Source organism: Doryrhamphus excisus, linkage group LG6 (genome assembly GCF_037039965.1).
Source record: "Doryrhamphus excisus strain RoL-2023G ecotype Guam linkage group LG6, RoL_Dexc_Guam_v1.1, whole genome shotgun sequence".
Lineage (NCBI taxonomy): Eukaryota > Metazoa > Chordata > Actinopteri > Syngnathiformes > Syngnathidae > Doryrhamphus > Doryrhamphus excisus.
The window spans coordinates 7,076,207-7,100,445 of NC_136362.1; the positions used below are offsets into that span (position 1 = coordinate 7,076,207).

At 48.7% G+C, this 24,239-nt stretch overlaps 3 protein-coding genes across 6 annotated transcripts; all 3 read right to left on the reverse strand.

Annotated features, from left to right (window-relative positions):
* Positions 1 to 323: 323 nt before the first annotated feature.
* On the reverse strand, positions 324 to 2,095 carry LOC131126050 (uncharacterized). Of its 2 annotated transcripts, none has more exons than XM_078790972.1 (3): positions 1,217 to 2,095; positions 744 to 1,130; positions 324 to 347 (listed from the first exon to the last, which is right to left on the reverse strand). In XM_078790972.1, the coding sequence occupies exons 1-2, from the start codon at positions 2,030 to 2,032 to the stop codon at positions 834 to 836; spliced, it is 1,113 nt and encodes a 370-aa protein (XP_078647098.1). In that variant the 5' UTR covers positions 2,033 to 2,095; the 3' UTR covers positions 324 to 347; positions 744 to 833. The 2 variants fall into 2 exon arrangements, with proteins under 2 accessions (XP_078647098.1, XP_078647097.1); XM_078790971.1 differs by lacking the exon at positions 324 to 347 and adding an exon at positions 666 to 683.
* A 4,536-nt stretch (positions 2,096 to 6,631) lies between these two features.
* aatkb (apoptosis-associated tyrosine kinase b) lies at positions 6,632 to 19,853 on the reverse strand. 3 transcript variants are annotated; one of them, XM_078791308.1, is made up of 14 exons: positions 19,523 to 19,853; positions 17,118 to 17,248; positions 16,257 to 16,377; positions 12,858 to 13,096; positions 12,639 to 12,757; positions 12,452 to 12,539; positions 12,234 to 12,367; positions 11,156 to 11,240; positions 10,913 to 11,034; positions 10,697 to 10,846; positions 7,484 to 10,625; positions 7,290 to 7,404; positions 7,019 to 7,213; positions 6,632 to 6,940 (listed from the first exon to the last, which is right to left on the reverse strand). In XM_078791308.1, the coding sequence occupies exons 1-14, from the start codon at positions 19,602 to 19,604 to the stop codon at positions 6,912 to 6,914; spliced, it is 4,752 nt and encodes a 1,583-aa protein (XP_078647434.1). In that variant the 5' UTR covers positions 19,605 to 19,853; the 3' UTR covers positions 6,632 to 6,911. The 3 variants fall into 3 exon arrangements, with proteins under 3 accessions (XP_078647434.1, XP_057924175.2, XP_078647432.1); XM_058068192.2 differs by having other exon boundaries at positions 13,017 to 13,096; positions 17,118 to 17,251; XM_078791306.1 differs by having other exon boundaries at positions 17,118 to 17,251.
* An 893-nt stretch (positions 19,854 to 20,746) lies between these two features.
* Positions 20,747 to 23,558, reverse strand: st6galnac (ST6 (alpha-N-acetyl-neuraminyl-2,3-beta-galactosyl-1,3)-N-acetylgalactosaminide alpha-2,6-sialyltransferase). Its single transcript, XM_078790973.1, has 10 exons — positions 23,409 to 23,558; positions 22,818 to 22,975; positions 22,502 to 22,742; positions 22,264 to 22,429; positions 21,997 to 22,171; positions 21,795 to 21,933; positions 21,629 to 21,732; positions 21,471 to 21,554; positions 21,304 to 21,408; positions 20,747 to 21,217 (listed from the first exon to the last, which is right to left on the reverse strand). Exons 2-10 carry the CDS (start codon positions 22,946 to 22,948, stop codon positions 21,052 to 21,054), a joined length of 1,311 nt encoding a protein of 436 aa, XP_078647099.1. The 5' UTR covers positions 22,949 to 22,975; positions 23,409 to 23,558; the 3' UTR covers positions 20,747 to 21,051.
* Positions 23,559 to 24,239: the final 681 nt, after the last annotated feature.

Below are 24,239 nucleotides of genomic sequence, written 5' to 3' on the forward strand. Positions count from 1 at the left end.
AAATTTTTTGTTTTGGTTGGGTTTCCCCTAATTAGGGTTAGGCTTAGGGTTAGGCTTAGGGTTAGGCTTAGGGTTAGGCTTAGGGTTAGGGTTAGGGTTAGCATTCGGGTTAGGCTTAGGCTTAGGTTTAGGGTTAGGGTTAGGCTTAGGGTTAGGGTTAGGGTCAGGGTTAGGCTTAGGGTTAGGCTTAGGCTTAGGGTTAGCATTCGGGTTAGGCTTAGGGTTAGGCTTAGGCTTAGGTTTAGGCTTAGGCTTAGGGTTAGGTTTAGGCTTAGGGTTAGGCTTAGGGTTAGGCTTAGGGTTAGGGTCAGGGTTAGGGTTAGGCTTAGGGTTAGGCTTAGGGTTAGGTTTAGGGTTAGGCTTAGGGTTAGGTTTAGGGTTAGGCTTAGGGTTAGGCTTAGGGTTAGGCTTAGGCTTAGGGTTAGGGTTAGGCTTAGGGTCAGGCTTAGGCTTAGGGTTAGGGTTAGGGTTAGGCTTAGGGTTAGGGTTAGGCTTAGGGTTAGGCTTAGGGTTAGGGTTAGGGTTAGGGTTAGGGTTAGGGTTAGGGTTAGGGTTAGGCTTAGGGTTAGGCTTAGGCTTAGGGTTAGGGTTAGGGTTAGGCTTAGGGTTAGGCTTAGGGTTAGGCTTAGGGTTAGGCTTAGGGTTAGGCTTAGGGTTAGGCTTAGGGTTAGGCTTAGGGTTAGGCTTAGGGTTAGGGTTAGGGTTAGGGTTAGGCTTAGGGTTAGGCTTAGGGTTAGGCTTAGGCTTAGGGTCAACTTTGCTTCTCTCCTGGCTTTATTTCTCAGTATGAAGACAAAATAAAAAACATTTGTAACTATTGTAGAAACACAACTTCAGGTCTGTTCAGGACTGTTGAGGTCTTTCTTCTCCTTCCTTTCTTTCTTCTTGTTCTTCTCACGCTCCTTCTTCTCTCTTTTTTCTTTCTCTTCACGTTCCTTCTTTTCCTTCTTGGCTTTCTTTTCCTGCTCCTTGAGTTCTTTCTTTTCCTTTTTCTCCTTGGCTGCACGCTCCTTCTTCTCTTTCTTCTCCTGAAGATCTACGTCCTGCTCGTTCCTCCTCCCGCCGTCATTCTGCTCCTCCTGTCCTTTCTTCTCAGTGCCGTCGCTGGCTTCATTGCTCTTCAGTGACTTCTGAGAAGGAAAGAGGAGGAGACAGAACAACATGGAATGAAATGGCAGCAGTGAAAGAAGACAAGGTTCGGGCGTAGGACGCTGACCAGAAAGGTCTGGTTTTGGACCACAAAGACGTTCAGGAGGTTCTTCAAGTGGCCCAGCTGTTTGTGGAGCCGCGCCTGGCGCCCCAGCACCTCCTTCTTGGCCGCCCGCTCGGCCTTCAGCTGCTCCTGCATCTCCTTTAGCTTTCTGTGGCAGTCCTGGCTCTCCAGCTGATGTCGGCCCAGCTCTGAGGACATCTCCTCCATCTCTGCGGAGAGCAAGGAGACCATCTCCTTAAGTTTGGACTCCTGCTCCTTCTTGTCCTGAAGGCGTGGCAGGAGACAGCCGACGACCTCTGTCAGCTTGCTTGTCTCCGCTGTCTTCTTTTTCAAACGTGACTTGAGACAGCTGACGACCTCCTTCAGCTTGGTCGCCTGCTCCTCCTTCTCCTGGAGCTCCTGCTTCATGTCGCTCAGCTGCCTGTCGAAGAAGCACAGCGTGTGGTGAAGGTGCCACTCCATGTTGTCCCAGTGTTCCTCCACGTGTCTCTGCATGCTCTCCCTGAGGGACAACAAGTCGGCGGACACCTCGTCTTCACGCTCGGCCCACAGACGCCTCCACTCCTCGTTGGCGGCTCTCAGCGTCTCCTCCACGGCGGCGTCTTGGACCTTCTTGAAGGCGCCGAACTCCTCCGTCCAGAAGGAGCGCACCTCATCCACTTCTCGCTGAGCATTGGTCAGAGCCACGCGCTGTGCGATGAGTTCCTCTCGGAGCATGTGCTCCATCTCGCTTCCGCTCCTCAGCGTCTTCTCACCGCCAACGTCCTGCTGGCCACTCAGGACGCTCGTGTCCATGCTCAGCATCGCTGGAGGCATCATGGAGCTGCCGTCAGGATGCTGAAACCAAGACGTACACAGGGTCAGGGGTCAGGGGTTAGGGTGAGCTCTGTGGGTTAGGGTTAAGAGTTAAGGGTTAAGGGTTAAGGGTTAAGGGTTAAGGGTTAAGGGTTAAGGGTTAAGGGTTAAGGGTTAAGGGTTAAGGGTTAAGGGTTAAGGGTTAAGAGTTAAGAGTTAAGACTTAGACTTAGACTTAGACTTAGACTTAGACTTAGACTTAGACTTAGACTTAGACTTAGACTTAGAGTTAGAGTTAGGGTTAGGGTTAGGGTTAGGGTTAGGGTTAAGAGTTAGAGTTAGAGTTGGGGTTAAGAGTTAAGAGTTAAGAGTTAAGAGTTAAGAGTTAAGAGTTAAGAGTTAGAGTTAGAGTTAGAGTTAGAGTTAGAGTTAGAGTTAGAGTTAGAGTTAGAGTTAGAGTTAGAGTTAGAGTTAGAGTTAGGGTTAGGGTTAGGATTAGGGATCAAGGGTTAGGGGTTAGGAGTTAGGATTAGGGTGAGCTCTGTGGGTTTGAGTAAGAGATAGATTTAGGGTTAAGGTTAGGGTTCGGGTTAAGAGTTAAGAGTTAAGAGTTAAGAGTTAAGAGTTAAGAGTTAAGAGTTAAGAGTTAAGAGTTAAGAGTTAAGAGTTAAGAGTTAAGAGTTAAGAGTTAAGAGTTAAGAGTTAAGAGTTAGAGTTAGAGTTAGAGTTAGAGTTAGAGTTAGAGTTAGAGTTAGAGTTAGAGTTAGGGTTAGGATTAAGAGTTAGAGTTAGAGTTAGAATTAGAATTAGTGTTAGGGATCAAGGATTAGGGGTTAGGATTAAGGTGAGCTCTGTGGGTTTGGGTAAGAGTTAGGGTTAGGGTAGAGGGTAGAGTTAGGGTAGTTAGAGTTAGGGTTCGGGTTTGGGTTAAGAGTTAGAGTTAGAGTTAGATTTAGATTTAGATTTAGATTTAGATTTAGATTTAGATTTAGATTTAGATTTAGATTTAGATTTAGATTTAGATTTAGATTTAGATTTAGATTTAGATTTAGATTTAGATTTAGAGTTAGAGTTAGGGTTAGGGTTAGGGTTAGGGTTAGGGGTAGGGTTAGGGTTAGGGTTAAGAGTTAGAGTTAGAGTTAGAGTTAGAGTTAGAGTTAGGGTTAGGGTTAGAATTCGTGTTAGGGGGCAGGGGTTAGGGGTTAGGGGTTAGGGGTTAGAATTAGGGTGAGCTCTGTGGGTTTGGGTAAGAGTTAGATTTAGAGTTAGGGTTCGGGTTAGGGTTAGCTCTTTGCGTGGAACCGGCTACACGCTCCTCCAAGACAGTCGAGCAAACAACTCACCATGTTGCCTTTGGTCAACGTCACCTGCTCCATGCTAAGCTAGCTGGCTAGGTGCCCCAGCAGGTGACGTCTCAGGCTGACTGACGCTAAAGCGGCGCTAGCTCAACTAGCAGCACTGCTAACTTGCAGCATCGCTTGAAAGAGCAAAGAGCAAAAGTCACAAAGCCATAAAGACACTTTGAAGTCTTTGACGGATGCAAGGGGTGTGGCCAAAATCTGCGTGTGTTGCGTTGTGACTGTTAGAATGGTGAAGTCTGTGAGGCTGCATGAAACGTAGGAAACATTGTAAGATGTGGAAAAAGACTTTATTTCTTTTGGACAGAAGCTATATGATGGTGACACCAGTGATTTCTTTCCCGGCCAAGCGTGCTGCGATGGGCTAACAAGACCATCTGAGCGGTATGAACATGAGATACAGTACGTCCTTAAATGTGGCGCTCACTTCGAGAAATAGCGCTAAAAAATGTTGATACGTTTACAAACGGAAAGCAATGGCTTCAATGGACGACAGTGAACTCAGAACATAAGAGACACCACAAAACATCACGCCCACGTAGAAGACCGTGTTTCTACTTCCTGTTTAAAAGGAGAATGAAGTAAGTTCAGTCGCCTCTTAGGTCATGAATAAGAACAAGTCTTAGAAAGGTCGAAAATAAGTCTTATGGTGTAGTACAGTCATAAGTCTTAAATCAGTTTTAAGTCTTGAATAAGTCCTATGGCATAAGTCTAAGTCTTCGATAAGTCACAATTAAGTCTTAAATAATCATTTAAGTTTTGAAAAAGTCTTATGTCAGGAACTAGTCTTAAATTAGTCCTAACCAAGACAAATAAGTTTTATGACCGAAACAAGTATTTAACAAGTCTTAAATAAGTCTGGAACAAGTCTTGAATAAGTCACATTATAAACAAGTCTTAAAAAGGTCCGAAATAAGTCTCAAGGCATAAAATAGTCATAAGTCTTAAACAAGTTTTAAGTCTTGAATAAGTCCTATGGCATAAACAAGTCTTAGATGAGTCACAATTAAGTCATAAGTCTTAAATAAGTCTAATGTTATAAAATAGTCATTTAAGTTTTGAAAAAGTCTTATGTCAGGAACTAGTCTTAAATTAGTCCTAACCAAGACTAATAAGTTTTATGACCTAAACAAGTCTTTAACAAGTCTTAAATAAGTCTTGAATAAGTCACGTTATAAACAAGTCTTAAAAAGGTCTGAAATAAGTCTCAAGGCATAAAATAGTCATAAGTCTTAAACAAGTTTTAAGTCTTGAATAAGTCCTATGTCATAAACAAGTCTTCCATAAGTCACAAATAAGTCTTATTTCATCAGCTAGCCTTAAACGAGTCCTCAAGAAGACTCAAGTAGGTTTCATGTCATAAAAAGGTATTTAACAAGTCTTAAATATGCCTTGAAAAATCTTAAAATAAGTCTCAAAAAAGTCTTATGTGAAAAACTCTTAAATAATAATAAAGAAGTGAGGATAATCAGTGTAGAAGATGGATGGAAGAAGGAAGTTTTAAGTCTTTAAAAGGTCTTAAATAAGTCTTGTGTTGTAAAATAGTCATAAGTCATGAATTTAAAAAAATCATGAATAAGTCTTAACTGAGTCATAAATAAATCTTATGTCTTAAACGAGTCCTAAACAAGTCTGAAATAAGACTTCTGTCATAAACGTAAAAGTTTTAACAAAATCTTAAGGAAGTCTTGATCAAATCTTTGGTCTTTTTAGTTTTATCTTTTAAATAAGTCTCAAATAAGTCTTCAGATGAACTAATTTCAAACCAGTGTCTTAATGAAATCTTTTGTCACAAAGAAGTCTTAACAAAGTCTTAGGGAAGTCTTGATCAAATCTTTGTTCTTTTTAGTTTTATCTTTTAAATAAGTCTCAAATAAGTCTTAAGATGAACTAGTTTTAAACCAGTGTCTTAATGAAATCTTTTGTCCCAAAGAAGTCTTAACAAAGTCTTAGGGAAGTCTTGATCAAATCTTTGTTCTTTTTAGTTTTATCTTTTAAATAAGTCTCAAATAAGTCTTAAGATGAACTAGTTTTAAACCAGTGTCTTAATGAAATCTTTTGTCACAAAGAAGTCTTAACAAAGTCTTAGGGAAGTCTTGATCAAATCTTTGTTCTTTTTAGTTTTATCTTTTAAGTCTCAAATAAGTCTTAAGATGAACTAGTTTTAAACCAGTGTCTTAATGAAATCTTTTGTCACAAAGAAGTCTTAACAAAGTCTTAGGGAAGTCTTGATCAAATCTTTGTTCTTTTTAGTTTTATCTTTTAAATAAGTCTCAAATAAGTCTTAAGATGAACTAGTTTTAAACCACTGTCTTAATGAAATCTTTTGTCCCAAAGAAGTCTTAACAAAGTCTTAGGGAAGTCTTGATCAAATCTTTGTTCTTTTTAGTTTTATCTTTTAAATAAGTCTCAAATAAGTCTTAAGATGAACTAGTTTTAAACCAGTGTCTTAATGAAATCTTTTGCCACAAAGAAGTCTTAACAAAGTCTTAGGGAAGTCTTGATCAAATCTTTGTTCTTTTTAGTTTTATCTTTTAAATAAGTCTCAAATAAGTCTTAAGATGAACTAGTTTTAAACCAGTGTCTTAATGAAATCTTTTGTCACAAAGAAGTCTTAACAAAGTCTTAGGGAAGTCTTGATCAAATCTTTGTTCTTTTTAGTTTTATCTTTTAAATAAGTCTCAAATAAGTCTTAAGATGAACTAGTTTTAAACCAGTGTCTTAATGAAATCTTTTGTCACAAAGAAGTCTTAACAAAGTCTTAGGGAAGTCTTGATCAAATCTTTGTTCTTTTTAGTTTTATCTTTAAAGATGAAAAAAGTCTTAAGATGAACTAGTTTTAAACCAGTGTCTTAATGAAATCTTTTGTCACAAAGAAGTCTTAAAGTCTTAAAGAAGTCTTGAATCAGTCTTAAACAGTCCATTTATGTTCCTGTGCAGCAATGAAGCTTCTTTTGACTCATTTACATTTACTTGTCAGCTTATTTACGTCCGATATAAACTTGACACTTTTTTTTTTGGGTCATTTTGAGTCTCATTGAGTCTCTTTTCACTGGGAGGTGTTCCTAATATTTTGTCACGTGATTATGAACAGGCAGGGCAAAATATTAGGAACACCTTGAACATTTTTCTTGAGCAGCACAAAGCAAACAAGCAAAATGTGAAAGGATTTTTTCGGGGGGGGGGTGAGACGACGTGTGCGTGTTTTGTCTCCAAGATGGACGCCGTGAGGAGTCTCTGGAAGCAAGACGTTGTCAAGCCATGCACCTATGAGGTTGTACTTTATTTCAGTCAATTGTAGTACCGCCTTACTAAAATGTTCAAGATCTCGTAGATCTCTTTGTGTCCTTCCTTCTCGGTCTTCTAAAAACCAGTTTTTGTCCTTCAGGTCTTCTTCCGCATCAATGAATCCCTGCAGAGTAAAAATAATCACAATAAATAGAATACTATTTCTATACATGAAGCTTATGTCCAGGCCACGCCCACTTTGTGGTCACATGTCCACAAGAGGTAACGATCCTGTTTTTGGGACAAGAAAATGTCCTTCACTCCTTGTCTCCGTCCTCACTGCTTCCTGTCAAAACAAAGTCAGATGATGTCATAACTTCCTTTGTGTTTACGCCCCCCCGCCCCCGCCCCACCCACTCCTCACCTCCCACAGAGTCCACGTCTGAGTCAGAAACGTGCGTGATGGAGAAGCGGGAGACGGTGAAGCGAGAAAACTGCACCTCCGGTTTGGTCTCCTGAGCTTTGGCAGGGGCGGCGGCGCGGGCGGGCGAATCCGAGCCGGCCGACGACGTCGGCAGCGGAAGCAGCGGGAAGTCGTCCTCCCACTCCAAGCCTGCACCTGACACAGGGGCGGCGCTGTTGAGCACACGGAACCGTCTCACGTTGGTGCTCAAGCTGCGGGTTCTTGTACTCACTCTCCTCGGAGATGTTCCCATCTGATGAATCATCTGAGACCCTTTCAGGGGATTTGATGCGATCTTCTGCAGCCAGTGGGAATCCGTGCGCGGCCAGATCTTTAGTGGGACTCTCCTGGAAGAGCAAGAGGAAACAAAGTTTGGAATATTTTTATCCGTAACCTCGGATGTTCCCGGCGCTAAACGAGGCTGACCTGATCAAACAGGTAGACGGTGACATCATCAAAGAAGGACACCGTCCTCTTCTTGCGTTCCAGTTCCTCCTGGAGATTGAGCAGCGTCGGCGTTTTGAGAAGGCCTCGTAGTTTATGGGCGTGGCTATCATCGCTCACCACCACGGGCACCACGTGGGACTCGTCTTCGCTCTCCTCTTCCTCCTGGACGCTGTAGGTCCGCAGCTCCTCGTCTGACTCGTCGCTGTCGTCAGAGTCGGCGTCCTCCTTGAGCGCCTCCTCATCATCCGGAGGAGTTGGAGGCGGAGAAGAAGACGAGGATAACCTTCTCGTGATGGCCGCCTGCTGCAACGCCACCTCGTCTTTGGGTAAGATGTTCAAGACCTCCGTTCCTGGTGGTTTTTCACAAGTTTGACAGGAGTGGTCTCCTTCGTTCTCATCTTCCTCCTCCTTAGGTTGCTCGTTGAGGGCATCAAGAGCTTCCTCCATGGCTCCAACCACCTCGGCGGCCCAGTCTCCAAGAGATGAGCTCTCGTCCTGGGACGGCCACTCGTCCAGACCACCTGAAGCATCCAACAAGTCATCGTGGTCGCAGGTTTCTGTTTCGTTTCTTCCATTTTGTGCTGGACAAGAACGTTCTTCATGTTCTTCTCCTTGACTTGTCTCTGTTTCATTCGGTTCTTTGTCTTCTTCTTCTTCACAGTGAGGTTGCTCCTCCTCATTCCTGGACTGACGTTCATTCTCGTAGTCGGAGAAGTAGGCGGAGTCCCTGTATGGCGTTTCCTGACTCAGTGGCAGCAAGGTGTGGTCACATGACCGGCAGTCGTCACAGGATGTCCCCTCTGGTGACATCCTGTCCACCTCCCCTGCCTCGTCCTCCTCCAGACTGGTGAGCTGCGGTGCAGCCTGGTCTCTGGACTCATGAGGTTCTTTCAGGACAAACTCTGGGCTCTCGTTGTTCTCAGTGTCATAGCCGCTGTCCATGGCTTTGGGGGAGCATGAGGGGCGGCAGCCGGGGCTGGAGCCCTCACATGACCCGGCTACAGAAGGTAGGTCCATGGACTCCATGGAATCCGGCGTTCCCACCTGCTTCTGTAGCGACTTGAAGGCAGGAGAAGCATCTTCTGGGAAGATGCCTGAAGTGATATCGGTGATGTCATCGGTGATGTCATCGTCTTCGTTGTCGCTGCAGTCCAGGATGTCCGTGAGGCTCATGCTGGACCCGCCTCGATCCAGGCCGCTGTCTCCTGTTTGGCTCTTCTCTGATGCTGGGTCTGAGAGTACCATCATCGCATGGATGCTTGCAGGGGGCGGAGAACTTTGGGTCAGGTCTTCTCTTGTAGACTTTGTCACCAGTAGATCTTCCCTGATGGCATCTTCTTTGGTGTCCTTGAAAGGAGCCTCATCGGTTCTGTGATCTTTTTCTCCACCTTCAGGCTTCATGAAGGCGGCTTTGGGGACAGTTGGACCTCCAGGTGCTGGAGATAGGTTGATGATCTCGTCGTTGCTCGGGATTTCGACGGCTTTGTCGCTGATGTAGTCGCCGCGAGCGTAGCCGTAGTTGCTGACCAGCAAACCGGTGAGCGGGTCTACAAAGTGCGGGTGACAGCACTCCCGAGGCGGCGGCGCCACCTGGGGGTCGCTCTGGTGACACAAGTAGACGAACGCGTCACAGCCTTCCGAGGGTGCGGTCACATGATGTCCACCCTGGTGGCGCTCCAGGTAGCCGCCAGTTCTGGGAAGACTCTGGAAGACCAGGCTACGTTCCTCAGGCCAGGAATCTTCGATGTCCGTGCTCGGCATTGTGTAATGGAAGTCCACGTAGGCGTCCGGTCTGCAGCTCTGGCTCGCTCGTCTTTGATGAGCGGCGCTTCTGTGGCGATGCTTGGAAGGCCAAGTGTTGCATGTGTGCCTCTCCAGGAATATGTCCTCTTCCTCTTCGGAATCGCTCTCCCGCCGCCCGATGAAGAGCGCACCTTCTGTCTCCAAGTCGATGTTCACTGAGCGGACGTCGTGTCTGTGGCTCGGCATGGTCTTCCTCAGGGAGCCCATCATGTCGTAGTAGCCTCCTGTTACCGTTTTACCCAGGATGGAGGTCTGAGTCGTGTCCAGGTATGAGTCCGTGTACGCCTCTTCGGGGGCACTGGGAAACGAGGCGGTTATTCCGACTGGAGTCTCCAACTCGCCCAATGCCTGGCGAAGGCTCCTTGACCCCCAACTTTCATGAAGGTGCTCATTGGATAGCTGGTCCCCCATGAGATAGTGGTCCATCGCTACTGGAGATGAGTGTTCATAGTAGTAACCTCCATCCCGATCTTTGTAGGACACGTAGTGACTGGACTCCCACGGCCGTAGAGGACTGCTGTCGGACACCCGCCCTAAAAGGGGCTCCATCGTCAAAGAGATTGCGGGACTTGACTCGTTTGAGTCATAGACGTCGGCTTTGTGGATGTCTTGTGCTGACCAGTAGGGGTCCAAGTTCTTAGCCTGACCTGGGCACACCATGAATTCGTCCGAGTCCGCGCTGCCGGTAAGGAAGCTGCCACTGCTTCCCGGGTATTCCGGACTGTAGGAGCACATGGTGTACTCCGGTTTGATGTGACAGTCTACTGGTTCCTCGATGCGGATGTAGTATTCGCTGTTGACCGACGGACTGTGGCCGCTGAAGACAGGAAGTACGCTGGGAGCATGCAGATGTTGGGATTGGTAGTACGGAGGAGAAGCTTCATGATTGAGGCAGCCTCCCACAATTCCCACCGGTGGATAAAACGGTTCTTGTTGACTGAGTCCGCTTGACGGGTCCGGATCTCTGTAAGTCTGCTCCGCTCTGGCGTGCTCCCACCTGTACTCAAAGTTCAGTCCGTGGCTGGTCTCAGTGACCGTTAAGACGTCATCCCCGGACTCTGCGTGGTACCCGTCAGTGGATGAGAACTGGTCCAACAGAGGAAACGAGGCGGCGGCGGATGACGGCTGCTCCAATGTCATTGGGGAACCATGACGGATCGTGTGTCCGGCACTGGGTCGCATGGAGTTCCAGCGCCTCTCAAAGTCCTCCTTGGCTTCATTGGCCCCCTTAGCACACAAGTAGCTCAGCAGCAAGTGGACTTCCTCGGCATTGGGTCTCTGCTCAGGAGGAAGCCAGCAGAACTGCATCACCTCGTACCTGAAGAGGGATCGTGAGATCGGTGAAGACTTAGACAGGAAGCTAAGACTGAAGAACGTCACGTGTCTCACCAGCGTTCCGCCAGAGGAACATTGAGCATCGGTTTGGCGAGTCGCAGCTGCTGCTCCCTCACAGCGTAGGCCAGAACTTGGCGGTCTGAGTAGTGGCTGTAGGGCTGGTTTCCCAGCTCCAACAATTCCCAGATGGTTACTCCCAGAGACCTGTCGCACGGGACGATGGTATCAGGACGACGGATCTTCCTACACTCTGACACCTGAAGATCCTACCAGATGTTACTCTGTTGGGTCTGCTCTGCCACCAGCAGGTTCCCGTGCACCTCATCCACCAGCTCAGGAGCGATCCAGCGCAGAGGCACGTATGTCTGGTCACAAGTCACAAAGTAGTCGTCCTGTTGGGAAGAACAACATCGTTGTGAGACGGTTCCTCAAGCATGGACTCGCTGAGAAGCTCAATGGTTCATGCAGTCCACCTTTTCACTTTTCAACAAACTTCTTGAGATGTTCTCCTACCTTGTACTTGGTGTGGGACAAGCCATAGTCGCCAATCTTCACGGTGACATCAGCGGTCAGCAAGCAGTTCCTCAAAGCCAGGTCTCTGTGTACCAACAGATGTTCCATGTTGGACTTCAGAACCATCACAACCTCAAACTTCTTCTCTTTTTGTACCATTTTACTACTTTGTAGTATGCACTATATATATATACTGCGTAGTACGCACCTCCTAGTATGCATTATGTAGCATGCACTATATGTATAGTATGCTTGATGTAGTATTCATTATGTAGTATGCACTGTACCTCGTAGTACACACTATGTTGTATACACTATAACAGGCGTGTTGTATTTGACAGGTATGCACTACATAATACACACTTTGTGGTATGCACTATACAGTACACACATCTGTTATAGTATGCACTGCAGACTACTAACTGTGTAATATGTACTTTGTTGTAAGCACCTTGTAGTATGTGCACTACTACACAGTACATAATAGTTTAGTAAATAGGTGTTTATTGTGCGTAACTACATAGAGTACTACACAGAACCGGTATTTAGCATGCATTACTCAGTAACTACTATATACTGTACACAGTAGGTACACATTATTAAGGTACTACTAGGTCAGCATAATGCTAATTAGGTTTGGTTGAGTAGTATTTGTGAGGATGAATGTAGTATTACTATATTACTACTGTGCTGTGTAAAGATTTGTGTTTCTGTGGAGAATATCTACATGTACACGTAAGTATCTGCATGTATTAGTGTGTACTACATTGATGTACATATTAATACTTCCTATTACTAACTATACAACATTTTACTATCTTGTTATCAAAGTCATGCTGCATAGTTCCAAAGTTGGGAAAAAAATACTCACGACAGTACCCACAAATGGCCACTAGAGGGCGCTGTTTCTCACGGAGCAAAGGGCGCACCACCCGCAACAAAATCACTGATGCTGGAGTCTTAGACCAGCACTCGGCAGCACCAGGATGTTGTTACCGGAAGTCACCTTTCCCAGCTGTAAAGAGTTGTGTAGTGTTGCGTTGTGGTGTGTAGTGTTGTGTAGTGTTGTGTGACATGCCTGTGAGTGAAGTTGTGTTTGTGCAGGTGCAGCAGTCCCGAGGCGACGTCACACGCCATTCGCTGGAGAAGTAGCGGCTCCAGAACGACGCTCTCCGCAGATCTGCTGCTGCGCAGGTAACCTTTCACGTCGCCCTGGCAACGCAAAGGAAGCTCATATGTCCTACAAGCTTTCACACCAGGTTTGGACCGGAAGTAGAGGACTTGAAGTCCACTCACCAGGGGACAAAACTCCATGACCAGCAGGTAGGGCGTGACCTCCGTGTACTGGGCCAGGCACTGCAGCAGAGACGAGTGCTGCAGGACTCTAGGGGGCGAGCGGCGTGGGGGGACACGGCCGAGGACAGGAGGTGTCAAGAGCGTCTTCACCCACGTAAAACGTTGATGAGAAGAAACGTGTGAGTACCGGTAAGGTTGTACTTCTTCCAGGAAGCGCATCTGCTCCTTGACGCTGGCGCTGGACTTCAGCTCCTTGACCACCACCTGACTGCTCCTCAGGTTCTCATTGACCTCCCCCAGAAGAACCTACAACATGGCCACATGGACACACATAGCACCACACACGAGGCAGTTTGAGGTGGAGGGGGGGTGGTGGACGAGAAGGAAGACGGGATGATGGACATACCCAGTCGTGGCAGACACAGGTGGAAGATGATGGTGGAAAACCAGGAAGAGGATGAAGAGAAGAAGATGGTAAACATTCAAGTCTAAGAGATGAGACTTCTGGACGACAAGACCGCAGATGCGTTACAAGAAAGTTCTGGGGGGTCAAAGGTGAGCTTACCTTCCCAAACCAGCCATTCCCGATCTCCTTCAGGTAGAGGAGACTATGGCGGCTCACGTTGGAGGACTTCCTGAGTTGGACTGTGGGAGAAGAAGTGATAAATAATCAGGAAGCGTCCCAGAATGGTCGTGGACGTTCCCGAGGACAAGGACTGAACAAAACCCCCATCGCCCTGGACCCTTGATGCATTGCTTCTGGCGGCCCGTTAACGGCCACCCCGTCCCCGCTCGGTCCGGCGAGAGCGTTCTTCCCGCCCGTGCGTCATTTCATTGTGGGCGGAGACGCGGACATACAGACCTTTGTGGTGCTGCACCCCACGCCCCCTTTCTCCTGAGAAGACCACACAGTCCAGCCACTGTCCAACCCTGTCACCGTCCCCACGTGGCTCATTCCTGACACCCACCCGAGCCCCTCTGGGCCGCAGCAGAATCCAAAGCATTGTCTGCATGCAGCGCTGCACCAGTTGGGACCAGTTAGCCGCAAACACTGGTGTCATTATCTTCCAGCTCCTTGACATGACAATAACGGTGTTTCACCAAGAACATACTGTAGCATGGCAGCGTTAGCATCTAGCCGCTACAAGGTGCTACATGAAGTGTGTAGCTTTTAACATGAACTTATTAGCATGTGGAATGTAGCTTTTAGCACGTATGTAGCTTTTAGCATGTAATATGTGGCTTTTAGCATGTAGTATGTAGCCTTTAACATGTGGCTTTTAGCAAGTAGTATGTAGCTTTTAGCATGTAATATGTGGCTTTCAGCATGTAGTATGTAGCTTTTAGCATGTAGCAAGTACATTTTAGCGTGTAGTGTGTAGCTTTCAGCATGTAGCTTTAAGCCTGTAGTGTGGACCTTATTGTGTAGTATGTACCCTTTAGCATGTAGCATGTAGCTTTTAGCATCTAATAGTATGTGGCTTTTAGCATGTAGTATGTAGCAAGTACATTTTAGCGTGTAGTGTGTGACTTTTAGCATGTAGCTTTAAGCATGTAGTGTGAACCTTAGCGTGTAGTATGTACCCTTTAGCATGTAGCATTTATCATGTAGTATGTAGCATGTAGCTTTTTGCATATAGCATGTCGTTTTTTATCATGTAGCATGTTGCTTTAAGCTTGTAATATGTAGAATGTAGCTTTTAGCATGTGGCTATTAGTTTGTAGCTTCTAGCATGAAGTTTATAGCTTTTAACATGTTAATAGCATGTAGGGTTGTGGCATGTAGTATATATTATGTAGCATGTAGCTTTTAGCATACAGTACTTAGTATGTAGCTTGGAGCTTTTAACATGTAGTGTGTTGCAAAAGCATGTGGCTATTAGCATATGGCTTTTAGCATGTTATTAGCATGTAGGTTTGAGCATGTGACGTGGCTTTTATAATGAAGTGTCTAGCTTTTAGTATGTAGTGTATGGTATGTAGCATCTAGTGTTTAGCATGTAGTGTCAAGCTTTTAGCATGTCGTATGTAGCATGTAGCATTTAGCATGTAGTGGCTAGCTTTTACTATGTTGTATGTAGCGGCTATCTTTGAGCATGTAACTCTTAGCATGTAGTATATAGTATATAGCCTGTAGTGTTTAGCATGTAGTGGCTAGCTGTTACTCTGTTGTATCTAGTGGCTAGCTTTTAGCATGTAACTCTTACCATGTATTATATAGTATGTAGCATTTAGTGTTTAGCATGTAGTGTCTAGCTTTTACCATGTCTTATACAGCATTTAGCATGTAGTGGCTAGCTTTTAGCATGTCGTATATAGCATGAAGCATTTAGCATGTAGTGGCTAACTTTTACCATGTCGTATGTAGTGGGTATCTTTTAGCATGTCGTATACAGCATGTAGCATTTAGCATGTAGTGTCTAGCTTTTAGCATGTCGCATTTAGCATGTAGTGGCTAACTTTTACCATGTCATATGTTGTGGGTATCTTTTAGCATGTCGTATACAGCATGTAGCATTTAGCATGTAGTAGCTGGCTTTTAGCATGTAACTTTTCCCATGTAGTATGTAGCATGTAGTGTTTATCTAGCTTTTAGCATGTCGTATGTAGCATGTAGTATTTAGCATGTGGTGGCTATCTTTTAGCATGTCGTATATAGCATGTAGCATTTAGCATGTAGTGGCTAACTTTTACCATGTTGTATGTAGTGGGTATCTTTTAGCATGTCGTATACAGCATGTAGCATTTAGCATGTAGTGTCTAGCTTTTAGCATGTCGTATATAGCATGAAGCATTTAGCATGTAGTGGCTAACTTTTACTATGTCGTATGTAGTGGCTATCTTTTAGCATGTCGTATACAGCATGTAGCATTTAGCATGCAGTAGCTGGCTTTTAGCATGTAACTTTTCCCATGTAGTATGTAGCATGTAGTGTTTAGCATGTAGTATCTAGCTTTTAGCATGTAGTATGCAGCATGTAGTATTTAGCATGTGGTGGCTATCTTTTAGCATGGAATATGTAGTGGCTAGCTTTTTATGTTGCTTTTAGCATGTAGCGTGTAGAACTGTAAGGAAGTTGAGTCAAGCAGATCACGTTCTAGCTTCACGTTCTAAAGCGTAAGAGAGATGATGAAGAGGTGGTGTGCCCGAAATAAACATGCTATGATGTTTGTGTGTGTGTGTGTGTGTGTGCACACGTGTGTGTGTGTGTGTTGTGAGGGATGGACTTGGTTGTGTACTTGTTGTTGTGTTTGTCAAGGTGCTTCTGGGTGAGTGGACTAATCGGGTTTCTGGCGGTGCTAATCGATACGTTTCCTCTCTCGGCGTGCTCTAAGTTGTCTGCTGCGTCCGTCCGGGATGTTTCCAGCCTGGTCGCCATGGCAGCCAGGAAGTCTGCAAATGGACCTGCCATTATCTTCCTCGACGTGGTCCATCCCGGTCTGGCCTGAGGTGCAGCAGCAACTGGACTGAAGCGGTTCTGTTAGCGAAGCCAGGAGGGGCGCACGGAGGAGGCGCTTTCCAACGTGCCTGACGTCCCCTCTGAGACCTCTGCAACAGCTGCATCAGGGCGGGTCTGGGTCTGGACCAATCCCCGCTCCCACAGTCCGAGGGCCGTATGCAGAACCCCGCCCAGTCCACTGGGACGTGACTGGACCCGAGCAGAACAACACCATCTGGTTTGCGTCCTAGCGCTCCTTGAATGTCTCCATGCAGATGTGAAAGTTCTGCAGCCACGGTCCAAACTCAGAACCGGTCTAGAATGTTGAGTCCTCTAGAAGCGACCGCAGTGGAAACGTGGACTCACCTGGTGGAGGCGGTTGCCTGGCGACCGGCAGGGACACCTCGGTGAGAGGCAGGATATAGACGTCGGGCGAGGCGGACATGTGGCCGTGGTTCTCCTCGCCATCGTGAAGGTTCTGGAACTCCTGCAGAGACACAGGAAGTACTTCTCAGCGCCACCTAGTGACCCTCTAGTCCGTCCCGCAGGCCGGACGGACGGACCTCGGAAGAATGTGACCCGCACCAACACCCTCGGCCACGCCCCCGGGCTCACACTTCCTGTCATGTGACACGCGAGCCCTCGCTGGCGACTTCACACGACCTCAACATCTGGACTCACTCTCACGTGCACGTCTCACCAGCGGCGTTCACACGGCCGTGCACGCGCACGTTTAGGAACACGACGACAACGCAACACACGGAACCATCAGGTCCACACTTGATGATGATGCAACACAACATTCCTCTGTGTGTGTGTGTGTGTGTGTGTGTGTGTGTGTGTGTAACACTTACCTTCCTGCCTCAGGTGATCACCTTCTCACACACACACACACACACACACACATTTGACGGTCGTGCAGAGAGGACGATGAATACGAGGACGAGTCTGACGGCAGACAGGAGTTCTGACACGGAGAAGGACAGGAAGGGGGAGGAGCATAATGCCAGAGGTCGTCCCCCGAGGGGAGATGGAACCCCCCCTTCCCTACAAGAAGGGAGGGGGGGGTTCACATACTGTACTGGTGACATCATCCCCCCCACCCGCCCTTTCGATAAGCAAATCCTCGACACAGCACCGCTCTCCTAAAACTAACCCTAACCTTTAACCCCGCCTCCTGAGATGAAGCAGGGGGGTGTGGCCTCTGGAGCCCGCCGCGTCTCTCACCTTGAAGCCGGTCCTGGTCCTCTTGCAGCACAGGCAGCCCAGCACGAGGACCGCCAGGCTGACCAGACCGCCGACGGACACGAGCGCCGCGCCCCAAGACCACTGCCACGGCTCGGTGGGCGGAGCTCCGCCTTCTGGACACACAGCAAATAAAAAAAACAGTGAAGACAAAAGATGAATGAAGAACAACACAGGAAGCTAAACAGCTAGTCAAGCGTAGTTGCGGAAGCGCCGTCTCAGGGAAACACTGCCCCCTAGTATTTGTTTTGGTAGCGCACTGGAAAAGTTGACTGGTCATGGAGTAGTAGTAGTAGTAGTAGTAGTACTGGAGTTGCTGGTATTTTTTGTTGTCATTTATACAGTGCTACCTTATGGCGTATGAGTGCTACCCATGCCAGCTGTCTCTGGGAGGATTTTATTGCTTTGGGTTAGCAGCTGCTAGTTAGCGGCAGGCATAGGCAAGGACAGCTAAAAATTCTAGTATCTGCAATGATGCGCTTGCTAGCAGCTGGAGCTGCTGCGCGATGCCGTGAGCACGAGTGGTCCTGACGGGGGGCTACCGATGCTCATTGGCGAAAGAAACTGCAGAGCGACAGAAGCGAGTCGCTCGTCGTTTTTAACCACGACAAAGTTGCTAGGGATTGGGTCAAAAATCCGAACGGTTCAGAAAACTTCTGTGGAAGTTTATACTTGAAGGTTGCTGATTCGCTCATTTCACTGTCAATCAAAAAGGAAGTCCGCCTCCCACAGGTCATCCAATCATCATGCAGAAGCCGAGTATCCGCAGAGAACACCATAGTCCCGGACATCCTCCATCAGAAGCTCACCCAGCTCAAGACCACAGGAGGCAGTAAGTCCAACTCCCGGACCATCAGCATTGGCGTCCCCCAGGGATGTGTCCTCTCCCCTCTGACCTTTTTCCTCTATATAAGAATGACTGCAGCCCTGGAGATCCAGCTGAGGAACTGACAACATTTCCAGATTCCACCTGCTTCCAGATGCCAGGTGCTATCAAAGATGGCGGCCTGTTTCCAACAACTACGGCGTTCGCGCGGAGGTCAGAGGCGCGTGGAATCAGCTGACGGTTTGTTTGTAAGCAAAGCGTGAGCAGATGTTTGCTAACTGCTGCTGGCAAAAAAAGATGGTTGCCATGGCGACTGCTGGAAAATACCTGCTGATGCTGGAGCTGAGATGATTGATGGAATGCTTCACGTGAACACGGCGGCTGAGGGACCACGTGCTCCACGATTATCCACTGGAGCTTCATCCTCACACACCACTCTTACGTAACACACACACTCACACACTCACACACACACACTCACACACACACCACGCACAACGCTGGCTGGCCTTTCAATGCCAGAAGATACTCATAGTTTCTCTTGAGTCTCCGGGCGCCCACGCTAACCACACACAGCTAATGTTAGCACTTTAGCACCCTCACGCCACACCAGTCAGGAATCAAACCGCGATCCAATGCGACGATGCTAGCGAGCTTCGCGCGGCGTACATAACGCTCGTTTGGCTGACTGATCTCAGGAAGCGTAAGCGTCTCTTCGCAGACCCCCTGCTGTCCCCGTTTGGTTGCCAGGGTGTCAGACAGGTGGTGAAGATGACGAGGAGCGTGTACGTTCATGTCCGAGCCTCGGTGGAGGTCTGCGTTGCCATGCGGGGTGACCTTGGGGGTGCTGGGGGAGGTGGGGGTCTCTGGAGGCTGTTGACCTGACGAGGGTGTAAGTCAGATCTTCCTTCAAGAGGACGTCTTTCATCGTTCTCGGGGACTGAGATGAGCAGATGGAAGAACCTTTGACCCTGACCTCTTTATGAGTTAATGTCTGCAACCTTTGCTGCTTGGCTAACTGGACCAAGATGGACCATGAAGGACCAAGATGGACCAGGAAGAACCAAGATGGACCATGAAGGACCAAGATACCATGAAGGACCGAGATGGACCATGAAGGACCAAGATGGACCATGATGGACCAAGATGGACCAAGATGGACCAAGATGGACCAGGATGGACCAAGATGGACCATGAAAGACCGTGATGGACCGTAATGGTTCTGCAGGGTCAGCTCAAATAAAAGAATCCAATGGTTAGCAACCACGGGGAGCTTTGGTTGCCATAGCAACCGACTGCCCAATGGCTGCCAGGGTTGCATCATAATAACAATAATAGCGACAATAATGACAATTCCAATATAACATAATCACTATTGCAAATATTAACATATTATTATTATGGCGGGAGCACAGCTTAATTGCTAATTAAGCGCGTGCGAGAAATGTTAACGACGCGCGTGCGCGTTGTTCGACCACCATCGGGAGGTGAGCCGAGGACGAGCCAGAACCAGAACCAGAACCAGAACCAGCACCGGGAGAGTGCTGGAATGTGTGCTCACCTGAGCCGACGGCGGAGGTGTCGGCCCAAAGCGCGGCACACGTCAGCAGCAGCGGCAGCAGCATCTTCCTCATCTTCGTCATCCTCAGCGCCGGTCCAAACAGGCTCTCAACGCAGCTCAGCGTCTCCTTTCGGAACCGAACCCGGCGTCCCGTCAATGCGCGCGTCCATTTCTCGGAACAGCGCGGAGATCCAGAGAAGACGCGCACGAGCGCGGCGGCCGAGTTCGGAACGTTCCGCCTGCGCGCGAGACATCAAGACGATCAAGCTCGGGGTTCGGCGGCGGTTCGGCGGGGAGCTGTCCGCGGTGCTGCCTGAGAGAGCGCCATCTTGCCCGCTAATGCGTCCAAAGAAAAGGGCGGGGGAGGGGTCCGGTGGGAGGGAGGACGGTGGGGGTGGGGGGAGAGACGGGGGGGATGCTGAGATGATGCTGAGAACACGCACGCGCTGACAGGGGCCTTCACGTGCATGAGTGATGATGTTACGTAATGATTCTCATTCATAATGAAGATAATCGAGGACTTTCTGAAAGCGTCGTGACGTCACTTCCTGTTTGCTCACGTTCCTCCTCAAAAGTGCTAATGTCTTCTTCCTCCTCGTGGCTCATTTTCTCTCTTACGTTACCTTGGAAACAAGAGGGAGGAGCCAACACGGAGACAAGCATCTCCATCCTTTTATCCATATCGATCATCTATTTACCATCCAACCAGCCAACCATCACTTATCTGTTTCGTGGATGCATTGTGTAAGTTGGCCGCTGGAGGGCAGCAAAGCTCCTTTACATCTTGCTTGTCTCTGCTACTACAAGGAGACAGCACACAAACAGAAACATCATTTCACAGCCAAAAGTAAACAAATGATAACATTAACTCAATCATTTTTAAACTGGGGGCACGTCCCCTAGGGGTAGCCAGACATTATGACACTTTTTAATATACACATGAGGTTTTTTTTCAAGAAAATATTCAGTTTTAATGGGTGCACTGACCAGCAGCCACCACCGGATGGCAGCAATGTTAAGAGTATGTTTTACGAGCATGTTTAACTCCGTTTAACACATTTAACACACGTGATGTGTTTGAACTTTTCTGTTTTGGTGTTTTATTGTCTCCACGGCGTGACAAATAAAGTTGTTAGACGCTGTGCTTTATGTGCCGGCGTGAATGATTAAGCCTTTTATGAAATACGGGACATGAATACAAGCTAGACAACAAAAAGGAAGTCGTTAAAGTTTCCTGTTTGCTTTTTATTCACATTTAAAAGGCACTTTGTCAATGAAATGCATTTTAGGCTAGTGGCATCCTAGCAACAAGACACCACACTGCTTGTGTGGCTTGCCGGTTGCCATGGCAATGTGCAAACAAAAAGGAGGGCAGTGGTTCACTTGGAGTACATGTAAAAAAAAAAAATATTTAAGATGGCGGCGCTGACAGTGGAAGTGCAATAGGCCGTTACCATGGCGACTAAGTCCAACTAGCTTAACTGCAAGCCAGCCAGGCGTTTGATGAAAGTGGTTGCACGGCGAAGACGTCAGGAGCGCGTGTAGAGCTCGATGAGGCCGGCGGCGTGGAGCTGCTGCCACAGAAGCATCTCCAGACGCAGGTCGTGGTTGATGTAGAAGCCCACCGGGTGGTAGCGCCTGTCGTAGTAGTGGTCCGAGTACTTCTGGTAGTCGGGCGTCATGAAGCCGTACGCGCTCACCTGTGACAACGACACGGTCAGGTTCCGAAAAAAAAAAAAAAAACGCAAAAGTGGGCGGGCTTCCCTTCTACGACGGACAACCTCACCTGGTCGCAGGTGTGCAACGCCGCCAGCAGCATGACGGCGCCAGTGGAGGGGCGGTACATGTTCTTGTATTTGCTCCTGAGGGTGTTGGATGGAAGGAACCTGGAAGGAGAAGAATTGATGGTCTGGTTGCCATGGTTACCAGGCTATTGCTCCACCCTCACCTGTTCCTGAGGTAGCGGATGAAATCGGGATGGTACATCTTCAGCTTGTTTGCCGACACGTCCTTCCCAAAGTACCTTGACGGGCTGCGAGCACAACATAACATCACGTGATGACCATGTGATGCCGCCCACGCCGCCATGGTGACATCATCACTCACTCTATGCCGCGCTCTGGCCCACGTTGCACCGTGACCCCCAGGGCAGCCGCCTTCATCAGCAGGTAATCGCGGTCGTGATCTGGCAGGAAGACGTACCGCGTCTCCTGCGGCGGGCAGGGCGGGGTCAGCATCACGCTCACATGTGTGTCATGTGTGTGCCGCTCACCTGAGACCGGGGCGGCCCTCGGTACCCGAGGGTGGCGTAGTTCCTCATGGAGTTCATCAGCGTGTTGGTGGAGAAGGTGTAGTGGGTGGTGCGGGTGCCCACGTCCTCCTCAAAGCCCTCGATGATGGCGCCGTTCGTCCTGGAGAAGAGAAGCGCTCCTAGTTGAGGATGTCACCCTGGGTCACGTGACTAAGACGCCCACCTGAAGACGTAGTGGTGATCGTCGATCTCCTTCCCTTTCTTTGAGTCCTTCAGGATCCCGCCGTTCCCGACCACGGCGCAGCGGCTGCACCGGGACGCCGCGCCGCGCTGCTTCCAGTCGTCCAACATGATCCAGTTGGCGGACGAGTTGAGCACCGCTAGCATGTCCGCTAGCTCTGTCGACCCCAAAACATCGTTAGCGTCACCTTTACATCGAGTCTTAGGTAGCCTCCAAAGGGGCGGGGCTTCAACAGCGTGTGGCACTGACCCTGAAAGGTCACGCCCCCCCAGCCGTGCGCTCCGGCGTATCTGCTGAGGCGGCGGTGCTCATCTGGCGTGGCGTCCTCGGACCACTGCAGCACCGGAATATTCTTCAGGAAACGTCGGGCGAATTGCGTCTTTGGCACCCGGCCTCGGATGGCGTCCGGGCAGTCCTGGGGGAGGTAGAACGCCGGTCACATGACAGGAGGAAGTCTGGCGGAGTGATGACACAGAGTGTCACCCACAGTTAGCGGCGGGACGTCCTCGCTCATGTAAGCGTCACCGATGAAGGGGTCGGAGGTGGGTGTGGCCTCCTGGCGAGAGAGACGCCCGGTTCTTGACGTTGCGTCCACTTTGTCCGTATCGGAAACGTTTGACACTCTGTGGTCAGCGAGTGAGGACGTGTGCGCCGATGGCGTGCTCGTGTTATGGGCGTGCCCGTGCGGGGACGTGGGGGAACGCGAGGGGGCCAAGTCCCCCCATTGGCTGCGGAAGACACAACAAATGCCCTAGTGATGTCATGTGACACATTTGAACGGCTCACGTGACCTCCGTACTGACCTCGCCTGTGCCAAGCGCTTCAATGGCTCCACGGACCAGGACAGCGTGTGGACGTTCCCCGCCAGGACGTAGACGCAAAGCAGGGAGGCGACGGTCAGGGCGCCCAGCACCAGCCGCCTGTTGGCCACCATCCCCGGCGTCACGCGGAGCTCCACCCCCTTTGTTGACAGAAACAGAAATCAGATTCCACTCTCAGCCAATCAGATGTGTCCTTGCGTCACATCCTCATTCTACTTCCTGTTTCCTCACAATCAGAAAGAAGAAGAAAGCCAAGCGTAACAGACGACAACAACGGAACAGGAAGTTGAAGGAAGTCCGCTCACAGTTTGAGCGGTGAAGGTCTGAGCCGGTCCTACTGAGCCACAAGCAGTCCGACATGCTTCCCATATGTCTTCCCAAGTCCCAACATTCCGGTTACATGTAACATGTTACACTCCCCCGTCCCTCCCCCTCCTTCTGGGACAATAAAGTCTGCCGGAGGGGGGAAGGGGGTCTCCAATGGAAAGAATGTCTTTCACAGACACGGAAACTTTCCGCCCACGCCCGTCACCGTCCTGTCAATCACAAGGGGGACAGGGTCTAAGGTCTCACCTCGTCTCCCTCGTCCAGCGTCCCTCCGCCAAGTCTTCTGAGTCGGCCGGGATCTGAGACGCTCAGCTGCTGCCAGGACAGCCTGACTCTGGTGGGCGGGGCCTCACTGGAGGGGGCGGGGCGTTGTGAGAAAGCAACAGCTGCTGGCAGTGAGCAGTCAAGAAAGGGGGGGGGGCAGGGCCTGGGTAAGGGGGGGGGGGTTCCCAGCCTCTCAGCCAATCAGCAAGCAGGAGAGGATTCTGCGGCCCTCTACTGTGATCAACCGATCCCGGTCTTAAGTGGTTTAGCTCTTTGAAGCATCTCACTGGTCCAGTGGTCATGTGGTAGTGTCACATGACACATTCCCTACTTTCTCTGCGCACCAACAGCTGAAGTGTTGTTCTGTGGGGTCGGAACCGTTGTGGGTTCTGCTGCTGTGGACCAGGTCAGGCTTGGGCAGGAGCCAGCTCAGCTTTCACCAGAGAGGAAATACGCTGAAAGCCGAGATGAGCCGGCTGGCGGGATCTCGAACACGTTCAATCTACATGAGGTGAACTCATTGTTCTTCATACCAGACCAGTTCTAGATGTTCTTATGGTAGGGTTCCAAGTTTTTAACTTAACACTGAAGGAAAAAAAACACAAAATTTGCACATGAGTTCTTTTCACTGCTTATTGTGCAAGCCCCTCCGCCATCTTGAGTGCACTCAGGTGGGTCGTGGCGCCTGGCGGTTTCTAACGTTTTGTTGCAGAAACATTCATTGTACACCAGCAGCCTGTCCAAGGCCTTTAAAGAACCAATCATTATTCTTGCTTATTAAATCGCTTAATAAAATACACAGAAATCCGCACC